The sequence below is a fragment of the Boleophthalmus pectinirostris genome, unplaced genomic scaffold (genome assembly GCF_026225935.1).
Source record: "Boleophthalmus pectinirostris isolate CB_2022bp ecotype Guang Dong unplaced genomic scaffold, ASM2622593v1 HiC_scaffold_20, whole genome shotgun sequence".
NCBI lineage: Eukaryota > Metazoa > Chordata > Actinopteri > Gobiiformes > Gobiidae > Boleophthalmus > Boleophthalmus pectinirostris.
This window is the reverse complement of record NW_026571153.1, coordinates 16082699-16102516: the sequence shown is the minus strand read 5'-3', so window position 1 is coordinate 16102516 and position 19818 is coordinate 16082699. Positions and strand designations below refer to the sequence as shown.

Genomic DNA, 19818 nt, shown 5'->3' with positions numbered 1-19818 from the left:
TCAAAATTATCCTCAGGACCAGAGCGGAGACACTAGGTGACGCAGCTTGACTGTTTCGTAGCATGGATCTATTAAAATAAGTTTCGTAGACATAACATTTAACAGACAGTAACTTTTAAGTCTACAGAGTCTTCCACCTACAACAAATCGAAAATGTTTGAGTGCCCAAAAAAACGCTATAAATACCTGATTCATTATTAAAACAGTCCTATACCTGGGCAGTGAATGAATAGAAATTACAGCTACCTTCCAAATTTGTGTCTAAGTTGTATAAATGTTCACAAAATGCTAATGAGAATAACACAATGTATATTAAACAAAAGTGGGAAACAGAATTGCACCTTGAATTGTCAGAGGATGATTGGCACTCTATATGTCTTTTACAGGACACTTCCACCTGCTCAAGACAATGGAGAGAATTTGGTTGGAAAAACCTGGTGAGGTATTTTATTACTCCACACATCAAAAGTAAGCAGTTGAAAACCCCTCCACCGTGTTGGAGACGGTGTGGTGAATGGAGTGCCAGTCATTCTCGTGTTTTGAAAATGTATTAAAATTAAATCCTATTGGGAAAGTTTAGCAATTGTAATGGAAGAGGTATTTGGTTATACAATACCCAATGACCCACGTGTTATGTAGTTGGGCTTGTTGCATGAAAACCACATTCTTCTATTTGTTTTAAGTGATGCTCTTGGCTAGTAAGAAAGCAATAACAAGTTGCTGAAGGATGACCCTTTAAAATTACAGCAATGGACAGATATAATGGAGGAAATATATGGGATGGAAAAAAACATATTACTTGAGACTGAAAGCTGCTAAATTTAAAAAGTGATGGTCCAAATGGTCTATTTACAACGCTCACTTGAATGTATGAGGTATTTTTCCTTTTTTTTTGTAGAACCCACAAACTGTTCTTTTGTTTGTTAAAATTTTCCAAAAGCACAAACAAAAAAAGTGCTAAATCTGTGAAAGATTTTATGTACCAAACCATAAGTGAACCTGTTCAAATAAAACTAGCAAGGACCTCCATATGACCAAGAAGCTGCCCAATTACCTCAGTCTGAGATACTAATGTGTAGTTGGTCTTAATCACAAATAAACATATCCGTTAAGCTTCTCCACACTCTACATGAATAAAACCCTCAACTGTTCAGTCAGTGTATGCTGGTGAGGTCGGTTTTCTTGCCCAAAGACAACTGTAGGCACTGACCAGATCAGGGATTGAACAAATATTTTGGGTCACTAGACACCATCAAATGAGCTACTGCCGTCCTCTGTCTCTTTTGGACGAGACCCCACACACCTTACCGTCAATGGAATTCTTAAACATTGCCAAAAGACACTTCATAAAATTAAAACTAGAACAGATTTGTGTTTTATAGACTCAATAACCCAGGATAATTTTTATTGTATTTTATTTTCATTGTACAAACACACTTTACTTAGTTTTCTGGCTCTGTGCCTGTGCCTTGAGCACCTTGACGACAATTTTCTGCTCCTCAATCAGAAAAGCACGCTTGATCCTGCAAAGAAAAAGTTGTCAATTTTCGCTTCAGACCATTGCTCAAAAATATCACTAAGTGCAAAACATTACCTGTCTCGCACACACTTGGCACACATTGACCCTCCGTAAGCTCTGCTGACGTGCTTCTTGGTCTTTGAGAGCCTCATGAGAACCTGTGGTCTAACTGCACGGATCTGCAAACAAAAAGCACAATTAGAGTTATACACCAAAATCATTAACTTAACAAGACAAACTGACAGACCAAATAAGATCTTTTTCTTCCCAAATTAAGAACAATTCCAGTTTGCAACTTTACAAGGTAGATAACCATAGCCATTTAAAACTGCATTTAATTTATTGCCCTTCAAGACACCCAAAGATCTTAAATAATCCAGTCACTCCACACTCAGTGGTGGTATGATTCTATAGTAGCCTCAGCTGCCCTGGTGCAGACTAGTAGAAGCAAGGTTCTGAACCCCCTCTGACTTCCACCATCCTCATGCACACACCACATTCATCTTTGCCAATAAAAAGTTAACCAACATAAGTACAAAAGTAATACATCATAGACTGTTCTGCAGACTAATCCAAAGATGTTCATTCTGTCTTATGTACTTTAACTTCTTAGGTTATTTTTAAAAGACAATACACTAAAGTGCATTTACCTTGTTGACATGTTTTGTCTGCTAGCCATATTCAAAACGCTCCGTCATTATGGTTAATGCTAATCGTTTCCTCATTTCAATTTCAAATACTGGAAGAGGGAGGCCACTGAAACCAGGTAATGATTCACGGAGAGCATTAACCGTGCTAACCGTGCGTTCCTTCTTTTACACACCTTGGACACCCTTCGCCAGAGAACACCAGGCGACGGGAAGCGTGGTCAGTCTGTGTGACCTGCCAGGTCCATCAGGTCTGACCACGCCCACAGCAACAACAGCTGATATACGACACCACCACCAATACAGGTGACAGTTCTGAAGATGGCTCGCAGCTAGCAGGCCAAAACATGTCAACGAAAATACACCTCCTACTGTACTGTCTTTAAAAAGAACCCAAGAAGTTAATGCTGTGTATTCTGAAAGTTGTCAAAAAAATTTAGACTTTGTGGAGTTGTCTTGACACTATAATGAGCAGTCTATGAAAAGTGAACATGAATACACAGTGCAACGACATGCAGACAGATGTCAGCCTGCATCAAGTTGGCGCCCCCCATCAGACACAAACCTACAAAAACTATATGTCAGTTGTTTGTGCTGCAAAAAGTTGAATATGTGCTGCTTTATTTTTTTTTATATTAACGATTCTTTTATAGGTTCGATTAGGGTCAACCAGCCTCCCAGGAAGCTTAAAAAATGCTTTAAAATGCAAAAACTAAATACAAATGTTTCATATAATTATTTGCCTGTTTTGAGCGCTATATAACATTTTGAGGGACTGGATGGCGCCATTGACCGCAAATAAAACAAAACTTTTCAGCACAAATGACTGACACCATTTTGGGCCGTTTTAGAGAATTTTTAAGCTTCCTGGGAGGCTGGTTGACCCTAATTTGACCTACAAAAAATAGTTAACATCTCAATAAATAAAGCAGCACACACGGAGCACAAACGATTGTCAATAGTCTGTGAAAGTGTGCGTTTGATGGGGGCCATCTCCATAGACAACCCAACAGCACGAATCAAAAGAAGCGCGCACTTACTCCACGCAGTCTTCCTGGGCAGATGCCACATGCTGATTTGGGGGCTTTGCCGACCTTCTTAGTGTACAGGTACACAATACGATTACCAGGGGTGCGAGACCTGAAACACAGGCGAGTAAAGGTTCAGTGCTTTGACACGCAACGTACCAAAATACGAGTCTTTGTTGTACTCGGTATTAGCACACATTCTTACAGTCTGGTTTTGTTAGATGCTGTGTTGTAGGACAACCTACGACGATAGGTCAGGCGTTGCACCATGTTGAAGCTGCAAAAGAAAAACATAGTTTCTGTGATATGGCTGAGGATGCTAAGATGCTAAAGCTAATATGTTATAGCGAAACACCGACATAGGCTTTAGAAAGCAAACACACAGAAAACAACAAAATAAATTCACAGCTGTAAGCGTGTCTACGTGACCTTATATATGCGTGTTATTATATCATATTCCCTCAGTATGGTGTAAGCTGAACATGCCGGCTCTGTTTGTGCGGCCATTTACAAGCACCGCAACAAACCAAAATATCACTTCATCGGTTTAACATAGGTCCTCAATTGTTCGGGGAATAGATATGTGTGGATTTAATATCTGCGTCGGATAATTATAATGACCCAGTTTGATCTTTAGTTGGAAGATTACGTTGGATTTTAAACGGTATTCTACCAGAAGAAAACCAAGCGCCACCATACCTGCGCTCGCCGTCACCGGAAAAGGAAGAACGTGGGTCGACAAACGCGTAAAGATTGAATTTGAGTCTGCTCCCTGCCGGACTCTGTCCGCTACTACAACAGTGATCGGAAATTTTGCAGAGCCGGTTCTTTTGGCTCTGCTAACTATAAAGAGCCGGTTCTTTTGGTTCTGCTAACTATAAAGAGCAGGTTCTGTCGGCTCCCAAATGGCTCCTCAGATTTTCTGCTTCCCGAATTCATTTATCACCAAAAGTAATGCAGAACTGTCAGTAAAATTAATAATTAATGTACTAATGTCCCCCCAACGAGGAGCCGGCTCCCGTCGTTCACTTCAAAGAGCCGACTCTAAGAGCTGGATCATTCGCGACCGATACAAACCACAGTAATATTTTAGAAAGCTATGAATTTGCGAGAGGAGCTAGAGCAGAGCCGAAACTAACGATTATAAAGCGTTTTTTAAGACAACTGAAGGGTTTTGAGCTGAGAAAAAATGTATGATCTAAAAATAAGTAAAAATTGCCAACAAATCCGACATTTTTGAAAGTTGTAGGTGCCACGTCAGCCGAACACGAGCAGTTTGTGATTGCACTGGGCTCTATGAAAAAAATCCTCTCTCAACCCAGGGGATTTTCTCCGCTGTAGTACCAGTGAGTGACCACTACGTCAACTGGAGGCAGTTCCCCTACGAGCATCAGAACCCGCAGCGGATCCGCTTTCGGTCCGCCAAACCCGCCCCACAGTCCGTCCGCTTTGCGGATCCGCTGCGTATTTGTTCCGTATTCGCTTTCTGACTGTTGCTAACCCTAACCCTTGGATGGCCTGCTGTTACAGAGAGAATCTGCGGTTAAATAATCTCCGCACTGTGAACGTACTTTTAACACAACACTTTGTTTCTGACACATTGATTTTTACTATCAATGCGCGGATCCGCGGCTAAACCGGTTCGGATTCGCTGCGCGGACGCGCCACTGACTCATCAGCCGTTATCGGGACCTGAGTGGAAAGAAGCAGCATCCACCTGTTGTCCGCGTCCCAGTATACAGTATGCTTGTATACAAGCAGCAATACTCTATGCAGTTATTTTAATAGATCCACAAGAAACCCGGCTTCTTTTCTTTCAGTTTGAGTTAACAAAAAGTTTCAGGCCATTCTTAAAGTGTATTATATTTGGTTTTATGTTAAAAAAGGACATTTGTGTATAAAAATATTTACCTAAAATCAATAAATTATTAATACCAAATTCCCTTCTTTAATCTTCTATTAATACACCAAATTTTATTTATTTTATGGTTAGAGAGGCAAATTGAGTTCCCCTGAACTGAAGCAACGAGTGATTTATTTATTTATTTATTTATTTATTTATTTATTTATTGTGCATGTGTCGAAAAGACAAGCATGAGTTGCCAACAGAGAACATCTGAAAATGAAAAACAAAATTAAAAATAACTTGCAATAAGCTTGCAACTCAACGATTGGTGGGAGCTAACGGTAATTGGCGAGTCACTGCACCGTAATAACCTCTCAAGATGGCACAGTATCAAGTAAAACCGCTGGAAAAGTTTTCATTCAAGGCAGAAGATTGGGCCAAGTGGATAAAACACTTTGAAAGATTCCGGATCATATCAGGTGTAGAGACACAATGAAAATCAAATAAACGCACTGATTTACAGTATGGGAGACGAAGCTGAGGATACTTTAGTCTCCCTACATCTCAGTTCAGAACAAGCAAGAGAGTACAAGACAATCTAACAAAAGTTTGAGGCTCACTTATATTTATTTCACAGAAATATAATTTTGAAAGAGCTAAGTTTAATCAGCGGCAGATGGGCGCATCGGCTGACAGCTTTATCACCGCGCTGCATTGTTTAGCTGAGCACATGACGAGATGGTCAGAGACAGGCTTCTGGTCGACACAGAGACACGCATTTATCACAACAGTTGCAAATGGATCCAGAACTGACACTCAGTAAAGCAGTAACCAAAGTAAAACAAAGTGAATTGGTAAAGAAACAACATAGATGTTAAAAACTAACGTCAAAGGAGGTTGTTAATGCTCAACTCGACAGTGTGCAAAAAGAAAGGACATTTTGCTAGGGTGTGCAAATCCTAGAAAATGCATGAGGTAAATGTGGCTTTAGTAACAGAGGATTCATCATCTGATGAGATCGTGTTTTGGGGCTCATTATTCAGTGACTTTACAAACAGTAAAGATGGATAAAAGAACTGCAGTGTTCAAAATTGACACTGGTGCTGATGTGACTTTAGTCGCAATACACATGTATGAAAGAGAACAGTTCAGTGAACTGGAGCAAACCAGAAAAGTGCTGATGGGGCCCAGCAGATCGCCACTAAAAGTCAAATGTGAGTTTACTGCTACACTCAAGAGAAAAGACAAACCCATAATAGAGAACATTTACGTGGTTGAAGGACTAAACATACAGCAAGCAGCCACAACTCTACAGCTGGTAGCTAGGCTTGATACAGCTACTTTGGACTCTAAAGAGACTATTAAAAAAGAGTTTCCAGAGCTCTTTTATGGTCTAGGCTCAATGAATGAAGAATACAGTATTGTTCTAAAACCTGGAGCACAAACATTCTCCATTTCAACACCCAGGTGCATCTCTCTCACTCTACTGTCAAAGGTAAAAGAGAAACTGACCCACATGGAAAGACAAGGCATCATTTCAAAGGTGGTACAACCTAAGGAATAGTGTGCACCTATGGTGATAGTTCCTGTAGGAGCCTAAACGCAGTTTGTAGTTTTTTTTTTCATTATTGAGATAATTATTCTTATTTTGTTTGATTTAATGTTTACTTAAAATGCATGATTTTTGGTATTTTGGTGGTTCTTTATGGTTAACTTGATTATTTGTTGATTATTTGTTACAAAGTAATTTGATCTATTTATATTTTTTCTTTAACTAATTATTGCTAATGTTGATCATAAGTTTATTTAAGTAATGTTTAATTTTTGTATTATTTTGTGGTCTACGGCTCCCTATTTAAGATGTGTGCAGGTGCAACAGGAGAGGGTGGAGTGGAGCCAAACAGTTTTTTGACCTCCTGTCACCTACACGTTAAAGTTCCCCTTTTTGTTTGTATCTGTATGTCCTATATAGTGAATCCGCAGTAAAGAGTTTTTAAATTGCACTTGGATCGCTGTTCGTGGATTCTTTCATTTTTGAGGCATTTTAAAAGGTGGAACAAGGTGTGCAAAGCGTCAACTATGGCTTCACAAATGTTTGGACCTTACATTTAGTCAAAAAACTCGCTCCACGTGGATTGTTGGACAATGGACATACTCGATAAATGGATAAGTACGAGTGGAGTATGAGCTTTCTGAACATATGGTGAATTTAACGGAGAAAACGGTGATTGTTTGGCCCATTGTTTCGCTGCTAACCGGAGCTACCCACATGCGGCGGCGCTGTTACGCACGGATGGATTAAATTATTCTCGTCGCTTTTGTGGATATACTGGACATTTGTGTGGATTATTCGTTCCTTCCTAAATTGTGGATTATTATTGTGGACAAAGGACGATTAAAATGTCGGAAAATCTGGAGCAAAGTGACGGAAAGCGAGTTATTAAAATGACCGAGAAGGCTATCGAGGATCAAAGATCTAGGCATCTCAACGCACGCAAACACAAAGTGTCTCAAATATCAGGTATGATGAAACAGCTGGATGAATTAATGAAAAGTGACACTAATGCGGATATTGTAAAGAATAAAGTGCATGTAGATTATCACCGTTTGCACGAAGAACTTTGTGACATAAATACGGGGCTGAAGAAGTTTATGGATGAGCAGGAATATACGGATGATCAAAAGAAATGGTTTGAGCCTAAAGACAAGTACATAAATGACTATTTTTGGAAATGTGAGAACTGGATGAAAAGTGTTTTAAAACAGAACGTGGAAGAGACTGGACAATTAGAGCAGGGCGCGGAGGCACCTGCACCTACGCCCATGGGCGAGGTCACTACAATGCGCGCAACGCAAGTGGATATTCGATCTACTGCAAGCAGCAGGCACAGCAGTAGACGCAGCCGGCGCTCTGGATCATCTTGTGGAAGCGACGGTTCTGCTTCCTCGTTACGCATAAAGGCAGAGATGGAGCGCGCATCATTAAAGGTAAAGGCTGCTGCGTTAAAAGAAAAATTGGCTATTGAAAAGGAAGAAGGCAGAGATACTGGCATAGAGAAAGCACAGAGAGGCACAAGAAAAACTAAAGGCTGTGGAGTTTGAAATGGAGCAAAGGCGGATTGAGTCAGAAATGAAGGCAAAGAAAGAAATGCACGAAATCCAAACTGCACTGGCTGAGTCTGACGCTAAAATGGAAGTGTTGGAAAAATATAATTCACAATCTGCACATGCACAGTTGGACTTTAGTGGTGATGATGGAGATGGGGATGTTGCGGAGAATGATGATCGACAAATGGAAATAAATATCCCAGGGGCGCAGCCACTGAAGCTGCTGCTCCCATCTGCTGGACATGAAATGAACAACACACAGAGTCACCAACCACCCACCTTTCAGTCATCATCACAGCAGGTCTCACCTGGACCCAGTCACAAACACAACATGCAAATGCCATTGATTCCACCAAGAGCTTCTACTGCTCTCAATCTGGAGCTAGCCGAGGGACCAGCTTTTGACAGTTTGTGCAAAGCCTTAAACCAGCAAGCCAGTGTCACAGACTATTTGGTGAAAAATCATAAAGCCACTCTGCTCCCTGAATTAAAAATCTCCACCTTTAACGGTGACCCTCTGCAGTACTGGACCTTTATAAGATCTATTGAACACAGTATAGAGGGCCGCACAAGTGATGCATGTGATAGACTACAGTTTCTGCTGCAATACACCAGTGACCAGCCTCATGATTTGGTAAAGAGCTGTATTCATATGGAGCCAACAGCTGGTTATGTTAAGGCAAAGGCCTTACTGAAAGAATTTTTTGGGGATGAATATAAGATTGCCTACATGAAGGAAGTAATGAACTGGCCAATAATTAAACCAGAAGATGGTGCTGCGCTACAATCTTTTTCACTGTTTTTGGCTGGATATTGTAATGCCATGTCAAGTATCAAGTATTTAGAAGATCTGGACAACACTACCAACATTAAGTTGCTTATAACCAAGCTTCCTTATAAGTTGAAAGAAGCCTAGAGAAAGTTTGCTTGTGATTTGCAAGAGAAAACAAAAAAGCGAGTCAAGTTTAAAGATTTTGTGGACTTTGTTTCAAAACAAGCCAAGTACATGGTACACCCACTTGATGGAAATCTCACAAGCACACAAGCATTAGTGTTTATGATAAAGCTAACCAGAGATCCAAATCAAGTGCCCCAGATCCACCAAAGCCAAAAAAAAGTCTTCAGTACAGCGGTTGTTTCTTCTTCTGACAAAGACAGTAAAATAAGCATTTTACCCAATCAAAAGTTATCATATACCCCCACTGATGCAAACAGCAAACCCTGTGCTTACTGTAAAGGAGAGCATCACAGTCTGGCCAACTGTAGAAAGCTCAAAACAAAGTCACACAAGGAGAAGATCAAGGTTTTACGCCGCAGAGGTTTATGTTTTGCCAGTTTGAAACATGGACATATGAGCAACAGTTGTAAAGAAAAGGCATCTTGTCAGGAATGTTCTGGACCACACCCCACTCTTCTGCACATGAACATTAAACCTAAAGAGGGAGAATATAACAATGAAAGCCACGAGCAGCAAATAGTCTCCAGTGCTCTGGTGCAGACCATGGAAGCGCGCAGCCACACTGGGGCTGGTAAGGAAGACTGCACTCTGTCTATTGTGCCAGTGTGTGTTAAAGCTGTTAAAGGAACAAAAGTAGTCACAACTTATGCTTTTCTGGATCCAGGAAGCACTGCTACCTTTGCCACAGAGTCTTTGATTAATGAACTGCATATGAATGGACATAATACTAGCATTTTGCTGAAGACAATGGGACGAGAATCTGTTGTGAACACCAGTATTGTGAATGGATTGGAGATCAGCAGTCTGGATGGTGAGAACTACATTAAGTTATCAGAAGTGTACTCACAAAAGCTGATTCCAGTGAGCAAAGAGAATATCCCACGTCAAGAGTTGGCCACATCTCAAAGATGTAAAGCTTCCTGTTATACATGCTGACATTGGATTGCTCATCGGAGCAAATGTTCCTCAAGCTATGGAACCACTTCAGGTGGTAAAAAGTGTGGCTGATGGACCATATGCTGTGAGAACATTATTAGGCTGGACAATTAATGGACCTCTCAGAGGCGGAGGAGAGGCCAAGCAAACTGATACATGGACTAAAGTGACTGTAAACAGGATTTCAGTTGCTAGATTGGAGGAGCTGTGGGAGCTTCAGTTTAAACAAGATTTTCCTGATGCTGGATTAACAGAAGAATGTGAAATGTCAAAGGATGATCATCAGTTTATTTCTATGGTGTCTCAGTCTGCACAGCTGAAAGATGGACATTACAGTATTTGTCTCCCAGTTAAGAATAAAGAGCTGCACATGCCCAACAACAGATCCATCGCAGAGCAACGTGTACTGAATTTGAAGAAAAGATTTTCTAGAGATGAGGCCTACTACAAGGAGTATGTGGCGTTTATGGACAGCATCCTAGATGAAGGCTATGCAGAGGAGATTACAAATGCTGAAAGTGAAACAAAAAGTTAACGTATTTGGTATTTACCTCATCATGGAGTCAGACATCTAGTGAAAGAAAAGCTGCGTGTTGTTTTTGATTGCGGAGCCAGCTTTGGTGGAACATCTTTGAATCAAGAACTGCTGCAAGGACCAGATTTAACAAGTTCATTAATCGGAGTACTTTTAAGATTTCGTCAAGAGACGGTTGCCATGATGGCTGATGTGGAGGCTATGTTTTATCAAGTTCGAGTGAGTGACTCTGACACAGACCTCCTCAGATTCCTCTGGTGGCCTCATGGGGACTACAGTCAGCAGCTGGTGGAACACAAGATGAAAGTACACATTTTTGGAGCTACTTCGTCACCAAGTGTAGCCACATTTGCAATGCAGAAATGTGCTTTGGATTTTGGAGAAGAGTTCGGCCAAGAAGCTGCTAAAACTATCTTTAAGAACTTTTATGTGGACGACTGCATTAAGTCAATTGCAGATGAAGATGGTGGCATTTCTCTTGCAGCTGCCCTGACCAAATTACTGGCTAAAGGAGGCTTCAGACTAACAAAATGGTCAAGTAACAGCCGAAAACTGCTCAACACTATTCCAGCCAATGAACGAGCTCACGGATTTCAAGATTTGGATCAAAGACTATTTACCGTTGGAGAGAGCCCTGGGAATACAATGGTGTGCAGAAACTGACAAATTCAAGTTTAAAATCAACATCAAAGATCGCCCATACACCAGAAGAGGACTACTTTCCCTGGTCAGTTCCAATTTTGATCGACTAGGACTCCTAGCTCCAGTTGTCTTGCCAGCCAAGAGACTTCTCCAGGAGATCTGTCGCTTGAAATACTCCTGGGATGAAGAGCTGCCAGACAGCATTATTAAGATCTGGACTAAGTGGCTTCCTGGACTCAAGCAGCTGGATGGATTTGGAGTGAATCGATGTATTAAAACCAGACTCTTTGGCTCATCAGTCTCAGCACATCTTCACCATTTTGCTGATGCGAGTGAAGACGCTTATGGCACAGCGAGCTACCTGGTACTGCACAACTCTGAAGGTGACACACATTCCACTCTCCTGATGGCCAGAGCCAGAGTTGCACCACTGAAAACTCCTACTGTCCCACAGCTGGAGCTAACTGCAGCCACAGTTGCAGTGAAGATGGATAAGCTGCTAAGAAAGGAGCTGGAGGTGGAGCTTGTGGACTCAGTTTTTTGGACTGACAGTACTGCCGTCATTAAATATCTGAACAGTGAAACCGCAAGATTCAAGACATTTGTTGCTAATCGTGTGACCGTCATCCTGCAGCATTCACAACCATCCCAGTGGAGGTATGTAAATTCCCCCTCTAACCCTGCAGATTGTGTTTCCAGGGGACTAGCAATCGATGCCTTCCTGCGGTGTGAAAGCTGGCTGTGTGGACCAGATTTCATCCTCCAGACTCCTGACCTGTGGCCCACAAATCCAGATCCCACAGTTTTGGTTTGTGAAGACTTGGAGGTAAAAAGAGTGACTCAAACACATGTTATCCAAGCACAAAGGCTAAACAACGCAACAGACAGACTGATACTTCATTTCTCCTCTTGGACCAAGCTGAAACGAGTTGTTGCCTGGTTTCTCAAGTTGAAAACGCTGTTGATTGAGCTAAGAGCAAGAAGAAAGGAACTATGGACATTAAATGATGAAAACAGGATGGAGGATTTCAAGAGAATTAAAGGAAAGGACATTACATGTGCTGATTTGGATGGAGCAGAATCAGAGATTGTGAAGTACATTCAAATGCAGTATTTCAAGGATGACATAATGATGTTGATGGAGCAGCACAGAGTCAAGAGAAGTAGCCCGCTACACAAGCTCAATCCAGTGATTCAGGATGGAGTGATGCGAGTGGGTGGAAGATTGAGTCGATCAGCCATGCCAGCTGAATCCAAACAGCCAGTTATTCTGCCTAAACAGTCCCATGTTGCCGCTCTGGTGTTGAGAAGTGTTCATGAAACTACAGCTCATGCGGGCAGAAATCACATGTTGGCAAAACTGAGAGAGAAGTTTTGGATTCCTGGAGCTAATGGAGCTATCCGGAAGCTGCTGTCAAAGTGTGTCACTTGCAGAAGATTACATGGCACAGCTGGAAAACAGTTAATGGCTGACTTGCCTAAATGCAGGCTGCTCCCTGATGACCCGCCCTTTACCAGAGTTGGCATGGATTACTTTGGTCCCTTCCTGGTGCGGAGAGGCAGAGCCCAAGTAAAAAGGTACGGAGTCATCTTCACATGTCTCGCTGTAAGAGCTGTCCACCTTGAGCTTGCATCTTCTTTGGACACAGACTCATGTCTTAACGCAATCAGAAGATTTGTGGCAAGACGAGGACAAGTGAAGGAGATGTACTCTGATAATGGCACCAACTTGAGAGCAGCAGATACAGAGCTGAAGCTGGCCCTGCAGCAGTGGAATAGCAGCCGGATCACAAAGAATCTCCAGCAAAAGGGGATTGCTTGGCATTTCAACCCCCCGGCAGGTTCGCATCATGGTGGAAGCTGGCAGAGGCTGACACCCTCTGTGAGAAAAATACTGAACGTGACAATGAAGGAGCAGGCGTTGGAGGAAGAAGGCCTACAGACTCTGTTGTGTGAAGCAGAAGCGATCATCAACAGCAGACCCATTACCAGAGCTTCTTCAGATTTGAATGATTTAGAGGCCTTAACACCCAATCATCTTCTTCTGCTTAAAACTAAACCATCGTTACCCCCTGGTGTTTTCAACAAGGAAGATCAGTATGTCAGAAGAAGATGGAAACAAGTACAGTATCTGGCAAATATCTTCTGGAAACACTGGTGTAAAGAATACCTCACCCTACTTCAAGAACGCCAGAGGTGGTCCACAACTGGACGGAATCTTCATATTGGTGACGTGGTGTTGATTGTGGACGATACAGCACCCAGAAACTCATGGCCACTAGGAAAGGTGGTAGAGATTTTCCCAGACAGAAGAGGTCTTGTCCGCCAAGTTAAAGTTCGGACTAAAACCTCAGAGCTCTGTCGCCCAGTCACCAAACTGTGTCTTTTACTAGAAGCTCAAGAAACATGAGCTGTGATATGCATAGACTGTTTAGACTTGTTTTGTCTATGCTACTGTAGGCTCCCTTTAATGAATTAATCTGTTTGGTAATTGTTACAGTAAACTAGTTAACAATTAGGGGCCGGTAATGTAGGAGCCTAAACCCAGTTTGTAGGGTTTTTTTTTTCATTATTGAGATAATTATTCTTATTTTGTTTGATTTAATGTTTACTTAAAATGCATGATTTTTGGTATTTTGGTGGTTCTTTATGGTTAACTTGATTATTTGTTGATTATTTGTTACAAAGTAATTTGATCTATTTATATTTTTTCTTTAACTAATTATTGCTAATGTTAATCATAAGTTTATTTAAGTAATGTTTAATTTTTGTATTATTTTGTGGTCTACGGCTCCCTATTTAAGATGTGTGCAGGTGCAACAGGAGAGGGTGGAGTGGAGCCAAACAGTTTTTTGACCTCCTGTCACCTACACGTTAAAGTTCCCCTTTTTGTTTGTATCTGTATGTCCTATAAAGTGAATCCGCAGTAAAGAGTTTTTAAATTGCACTTGGATCGCTGTTCATGGATTCTTTCATTTTTGAGGCATTTAAAAGGTGGAACAAGGTGTGCAAAGCGTCAACTATGGCTTCACAAATGTTTGGACCTTACAGTTCCCAAAAGAGTGAAAGAGTGACAATCTGTTCGGACCTTTGTGGGAAATATTCTGTGTTGATCACGCTGATTCACCCAGTATTTTGTACCTTGGAATGACAACAGGGTGAAAAATGCATATGACTATCTATAGTTCTATAAAAGACATGTTTTTCTGTACTTTGAGATGCCACGAAGCAGAAAACTGATGTATGTGGGCCCCGTGGCCTGTGCTCACCCATGATAAAGTGTACCGGGTCAGCATTATTGTTCATTTCCTTGCTGTATATGCTAAATCAACAAGTTAATGTTTTGTCAGATGTGTGGTATAAAGCTACCCCTCATTGTGAGTTGGGCAGAGGCGTCGTTCCGGAGTGGCAGTTGTACTTGATAATCAACACTGAATCTCTCTGAATGGAAAATGCTGAAATAAAGTGGCCTGTTTCTCGGATCCTTCCATCTTTTGTGCTTCTTTCTAGGACACGCACTGAACCTTCCGAAAAAACCCACACCTTACTCAGCTGAAGAGTGTTAAGTGTTAAGAGAGAGACGTCAACTACCTTCAGTTGAAAACACACTAGGACAGCTTTCAAGCGTCAAGGTACTGTCAGAGTTAGATGCCAGTGCAGGTTTCTGGGAGATACCTCTTTCTAAAGAATCTTCTCTGCTCACAACGTTTATCACTCCCTTTGGTCGCTACTGCTATAATTGTCTGTGCTTTGAACTCTCTTCAGCACCAGAACACTTTCAGAAATGCATGCAACAGATTCTGGAGAGCTTGGAGGGACATGTGTGTCAAATGGACGATGTTCTTATTTGGAGAGTTGATCAAAAAGAACATGATGAACGGCCAAGAAGAGCTCTTACACATCTGTGGGACACAAGTGTGATGCTGAATAACAAGTGTGAATTTTCAAAGACAAAAATCAAGTTCCTGGGTCAAGTTATTGAGGCAACAGGGGTCAGTCCGGATTCGGCATAACAAAGTGCAGAGAACAAGCTAAACAATCTGTTTGGTGGCCAGGTCTTAGCAAAGAACTGACAAAACTCATTGAAAACTGTGACACGTGCATGAGAGAGTACACAACAAGGAGACAATGTTTCCTACAGATTTTCCTTCCAAACCTAGGCCTTCAGTAGTGCTCCGACTGAAACAATCGACTTCTCAATAATTATTTTATGGTTATAAAAGCATCTTATTATACAGAAATAAAGTATAGTCTTTGCATCACAGATAGATAACTCCTGTAGCCGCAATCAGGGGTGTAGTGAGAGTGGTATGTGGGGGTATGTCGTCTACCCACTTCTCCCGAAGTGAGATATAAAGAAAAAAAAAAATAAATAATATATATATATATATATATATATATATTATATATATATATATATATATATATATATAAAAGCTACTTAAATGTTAAACTGGAGCTCTTGGCAATGGTGAAAACAACCTGCACAGGCTCATCATGTCTGCAGTACTGTCCTATAGTGACCTGCAACATGAGGGACCAGGACAGAACCAGGACTGAAACAGGACTAAAACAGGACTAAACCAGGTCTAAACCAGAACTAAACCAGGACTGAGTGTTTGGCTGGGCCCGGAGGTACCCCTGCATAGACTGTCGGGTGACCACAGGCAAAAGGACCGGTGTCTGGCATAAACACGAGCAAATAAAAAAGGTGGAGGAGTGTGTGCATTTTTTAGAGATTATTTGGTTACACACAGGTTGTCATTTGGGGTGTTTTCATCATTTGAGTATGTTTCCTTCAAAATGGAGCTAAAACAATCACCGTCCATACTCTACATAGTCATATACAAACCTCCTCAGCACTGTCAAAGTTTTATTGATGATTTTACTGAGATGCTTTCAGTTGTTTGCACAGACTTTGATGGTTTATTCATTACAGGTGATTTTAATGTACATGTGGATAATGTGTGTGACAAAAATGCCAAAGAGCTTAGTGTTGTCCTTGAAACTTTTGGACTGACTCAGCATGTCAGTGAGCCCACTCACAACAGAGGGCACACTCTGGACCTGCTCATTACAAAGGGTGTAAATATTTCAAATGTCAATGTGGTTGATGTTGCTCTGTCTGATCATTTCTGTGTCTTCTTTGACCTGTCTGTTATTCCCAAACCACCGGCTGCTCCTACAGTTGTTCGAAGGAGACACATAAATGACAACACAGGTGCACTGTTCATGGAAATGATACATTTTTGAAATTGCCTCATGTTCTAATGTTGATGATGTGTTGAACTCTGTGACTTTGAGTGTTTTGACTGTTCTGGATGCCATCGCCCCGATAAAGGTTAAAATGGTTAAAGATAGGCAAAAAGTTCCGTGGAGGAATGATGACTCAGTCAGAGCACAGAAAAGGGAGTGCCGGAAGGCTGAGCGGAAATGGTGCAAGTCAAACCTCCAGGTTCATTATGAGATTTACAGAGGAACAATGCATATGTACAACTACACTTTGAGTAAAACAAGAGAGAAGTATTTTTCGGACATTATTGGTAATTGCAGTAACAACTCTCGTGTCCTGTTTGCAACAGTGAACAGATTAACAAACCCTCCAGCTCCACTGCCACTAGAACTAATTTCCACATCTAAATGTAATGAGTTTGCAGTTTTCTTTAATGACAAAGTTCAGGGCATCAAAAATGCCATCAATTCCACAACACAAATAACAAGCATGCAGCCACAGAGACACTTAGAGCTGAATCACTTTGCACCTGTAACTGACAAAACTGTTTTAGAGATCGTTACCAGTCTGAGTTCATCTACTTGCTGCCTGGACATGTTACCCACTAGATTTCTAAAGTCTGTCCTCAACAGTTTACTTTCACCACTCACTCACATAGTTAACATGTCACTTTCAATCTGGAACATTCCCAAACGCATTGAAAACTGCGGTCATTAAGCCTCTCCTAAAGAAGAGCAGTCTTGATGCCACAGTACTGAACAATTTCCGACCCATCTCAAATCTGCCGTTTTTTGGCAAAGTCCTTGAAAAAGCTGTTTACCAACAGCTTACGAACTTTCTCCAAATGAACAACTCCTTTGATGTTTTTCAGTCAGGTTTTAGAGCCCACCACAGCACTGAGACTGCTCTTATCAAGGTGACAAATGACATCCACCTGAACACTGATGCAGGCAAAGTCTCAGTCTTGATCCTGTTAGATCTGAGTGCTGCTTTTGACACTGTCGATCATGGGATCCTCTTACAGAGACTAGAGGACTGGGTGGACATCTCTGGTACTGTACTAAACTGGTTCAAGTCCTATCTAGAAGACAGGAAGTATTTTGTTGAAATTGGAAACTGTGTCTCAGATCACATGGCCCTGACCTGTGGGGTGCCTCAGGGGTCAATCCTGGGCCCCCTGTTGTTCAATCTCTACATGCTGCCATTAGGCCAGTTAATAAGCAGCAAAAACGTGTCCTACCACAATTATGCAGACGACACTCAGATCTACGTCTCTCTGGCAGCAGGAGACTATGGACCAGTGGACTCACTTGGTCATTGCATCCAACAGATCAGTGTGTGGATGCAAAACAACTTTCTCCAGCTAAACTCTGACAAGACTGAAGTCATAGTGTTTGGTCCACAAAAACAAAGGGACAGTGTCAGCAGTCACCTCCAGTCTCTCTCTCTAAAACCTTCAAATCAGGCAAGAAATCTAGGGGTAATAATGGACTCAGACTTGAACTTTAACAGCCACATCAAATCAATAACATCTGCAGCCTTTTACCATCTAAAAAACATAGCAAAAATCAAAGGTTTACTGTCTAAAGCAGACTTGGAGAAACTTATCCATGCGTTTGTCTCCAGTAGATTAGACTACTGTAATGGTCTGCTCACTGGTCTCTCCAAAACGAGCTGTGAGACGCTGCAGAACATCCAGAACGCTGCAGCTCGGGTCCTTACTCGAACTAGGAAGTACGAGCACATAAGTCCTGTGCTCAGGTCTCTGCACTGGCTTCCTGTGCCTCAGAGAATAGACTTTAAAGCAGCTCTGCTTGTGTACAAGTCTCTCCATGGCCGAGCACCAAAGTACATCTGTGACATGTTAGTGTCATATGAACCATCTCACACTCTGAGGACCTCAGGGACCGGCCTCCTGCTGGTGCCCAGAGTCACGACTAAACAAGGGGAGTCAGCGTTTCAGGTTCATGCAGCTAAAACCTGGAACAGTCTTCCTGAACATGTGAGACAGACTCTTCTGTGACGCTCTTTAAATCCAGACTCAAAACATTTCTGTTTAACTGTGCAAATAACTGAAAGGTTTTCATTCCGCACTCTTCTCTCCAATTTATGTCTCTCTTTTTTAATTTTAATCTTCATGATTATTTATGTTTTTTTTAATTATGATTTTAATGTGTTTCTTATTCTGTAAAGCACTTTGAATTACTTTGTGTACGAATTGTGCTATACAAATAAACTTGCCTTGCCTTGTTATCTGTGAAATGACTTCAATAAAAGCTGTTGTTGGGGAGTAGATGTCAGAGAGTAGGGTCAGACAGTGTTACTGACAGCTTTCTCTCCTTGCGCAAGTAAATTACCGTCTCGTTTTGGTGTGTCTTTATTTAATGTAATTTGATGTCTTAGGGTATAATTCCCTGACAATCTGGTTTAGTCCTGGTTCAGTCCTGGTTTAGACCTGGTTTAGTCCTGGTTTAGTCCTGGTTTAGACGTGGTTTAGACCTGGTTTAATCCTGGTTTAGTCCTCCTGGTTCAGTCCTGGTTCAGTCCTGGTTTAGACCTGGTTTAATCCTGTTTAGACCTAGGTTAGTCCTGGTTTAGACCTGGTTTAATCCTGGTTTAGTCCTCCTGGTTCAGTCATGAATCGTGTACCCCCACTTAAAAAAATCCCTACTGTGGTGTCCACTCACCCAGGTCCTACGTCCTGAAAACTCCAAGTGGAAACCTCCGGAGAAACAGGAATCAGTCCTGGACTGGTGGCTAGACATCGGATAACCACCAGACTGAACCAGTTTCACCTGATAGTCCAGTCAATCAATGAAATGACTGGTTGGAAAAAAATGTTAACAATGCGTTCTCAAATAAAGCCAGTATCACGTTTCACTGAATGAGCTGTATTCGTAGATTTCCTCTAGATGGCAGCATTCTAACGTTAGTGTTGCCTGCTTGTGTCAGTGAAGTATGTTGAAGTTTTTTTTTTCTTTATTGTGTGATCCTTTTTAAATTTCAGTATATGATTTTGTTATTGTTGTGTAACTTTTTTTTGTTTTGATGGAAGTGATAAGACAGCAGTTCAGCTCCCCATCACATCCCACCAGATAAGTGCATCATTTTGTTTTCACTTTTTTCACTTTTGAATTCACTCCATCCCATCTTTTATTGTGTTTAAGGAAGGTGTTTGAGGAACGTGTTTGAGGAAGCACTTTCTGATGGACTGCCCATTACCTGGACGTCTCATACATTACTTGGAATATTTCACAGTGTGATATGTACGTTCTAATAGCACAGATCTGTAAAACAAATAGCACCATTTGACTCACATTTTACACACCCCAAACCTGTCCAATTTACAACAAAAGGAACTGGCTG

At 41.4% G+C, this 19818-nt stretch overlaps 1 protein-coding gene across 2 annotated transcripts; it reads right to left on the bottom strand.

The window, feature by feature from the left end:
• Nucleotides 1-1398: 1398 nt before the first annotated feature.
• rpl34 (ribosomal protein L34) lies at nucleotides 1399-19163 on the bottom strand. Of its 2 annotated transcripts, none has more exons than XM_020923851.2 (5): nucleotides 19140-19163; nucleotides 3400-3471; nucleotides 3207-3306; nucleotides 1595-1698; nucleotides 1399-1523 (listed from the first exon to the last, which is right to left on the bottom strand). In XM_020923851.2, exons 2-5 carry the CDS (start codon nucleotides 3462-3464, stop codon nucleotides 1439-1441), a joined length of 354 nt encoding a protein of 117 aa, XP_020779510.1. In that variant the 5' UTR covers nucleotides 3465-3471; nucleotides 19140-19163; the 3' UTR covers nucleotides 1399-1438. The 2 variants fall into 2 exon arrangements, with proteins under 2 accessions (XP_020779510.1, XP_020779511.1); XM_020923852.2 differs by lacking the exon at nucleotides 19140-19163 and adding an exon at nucleotides 3894-3975.
• Between the last annotated feature and the right edge of the window lie 655 nt (nucleotides 19164-19818).

Coding starts and splice junctions, on each gene's coding strand:
- rpl34 (XM_020923851.2), bottom strand. CDS start 3,464: ATGGTGCAACGCCTGACCTATCGTCGTAGGTTGTCCTACAACACAGCA. Junction 3,307..3,399: donor GCATCTAACAAAACCAGACT/GTAAGAATGTGT, acceptor CCTGTGTTTCAG/GTCTCGCACCCCTGGTAATC. Junction 1,699..3,206: donor GCCCAGGAAGACTGCGTGGA/GTAAGTGCGCGC, acceptor TTTTGTTTGCAG/ATCCGTGCAGTTAGACCACA.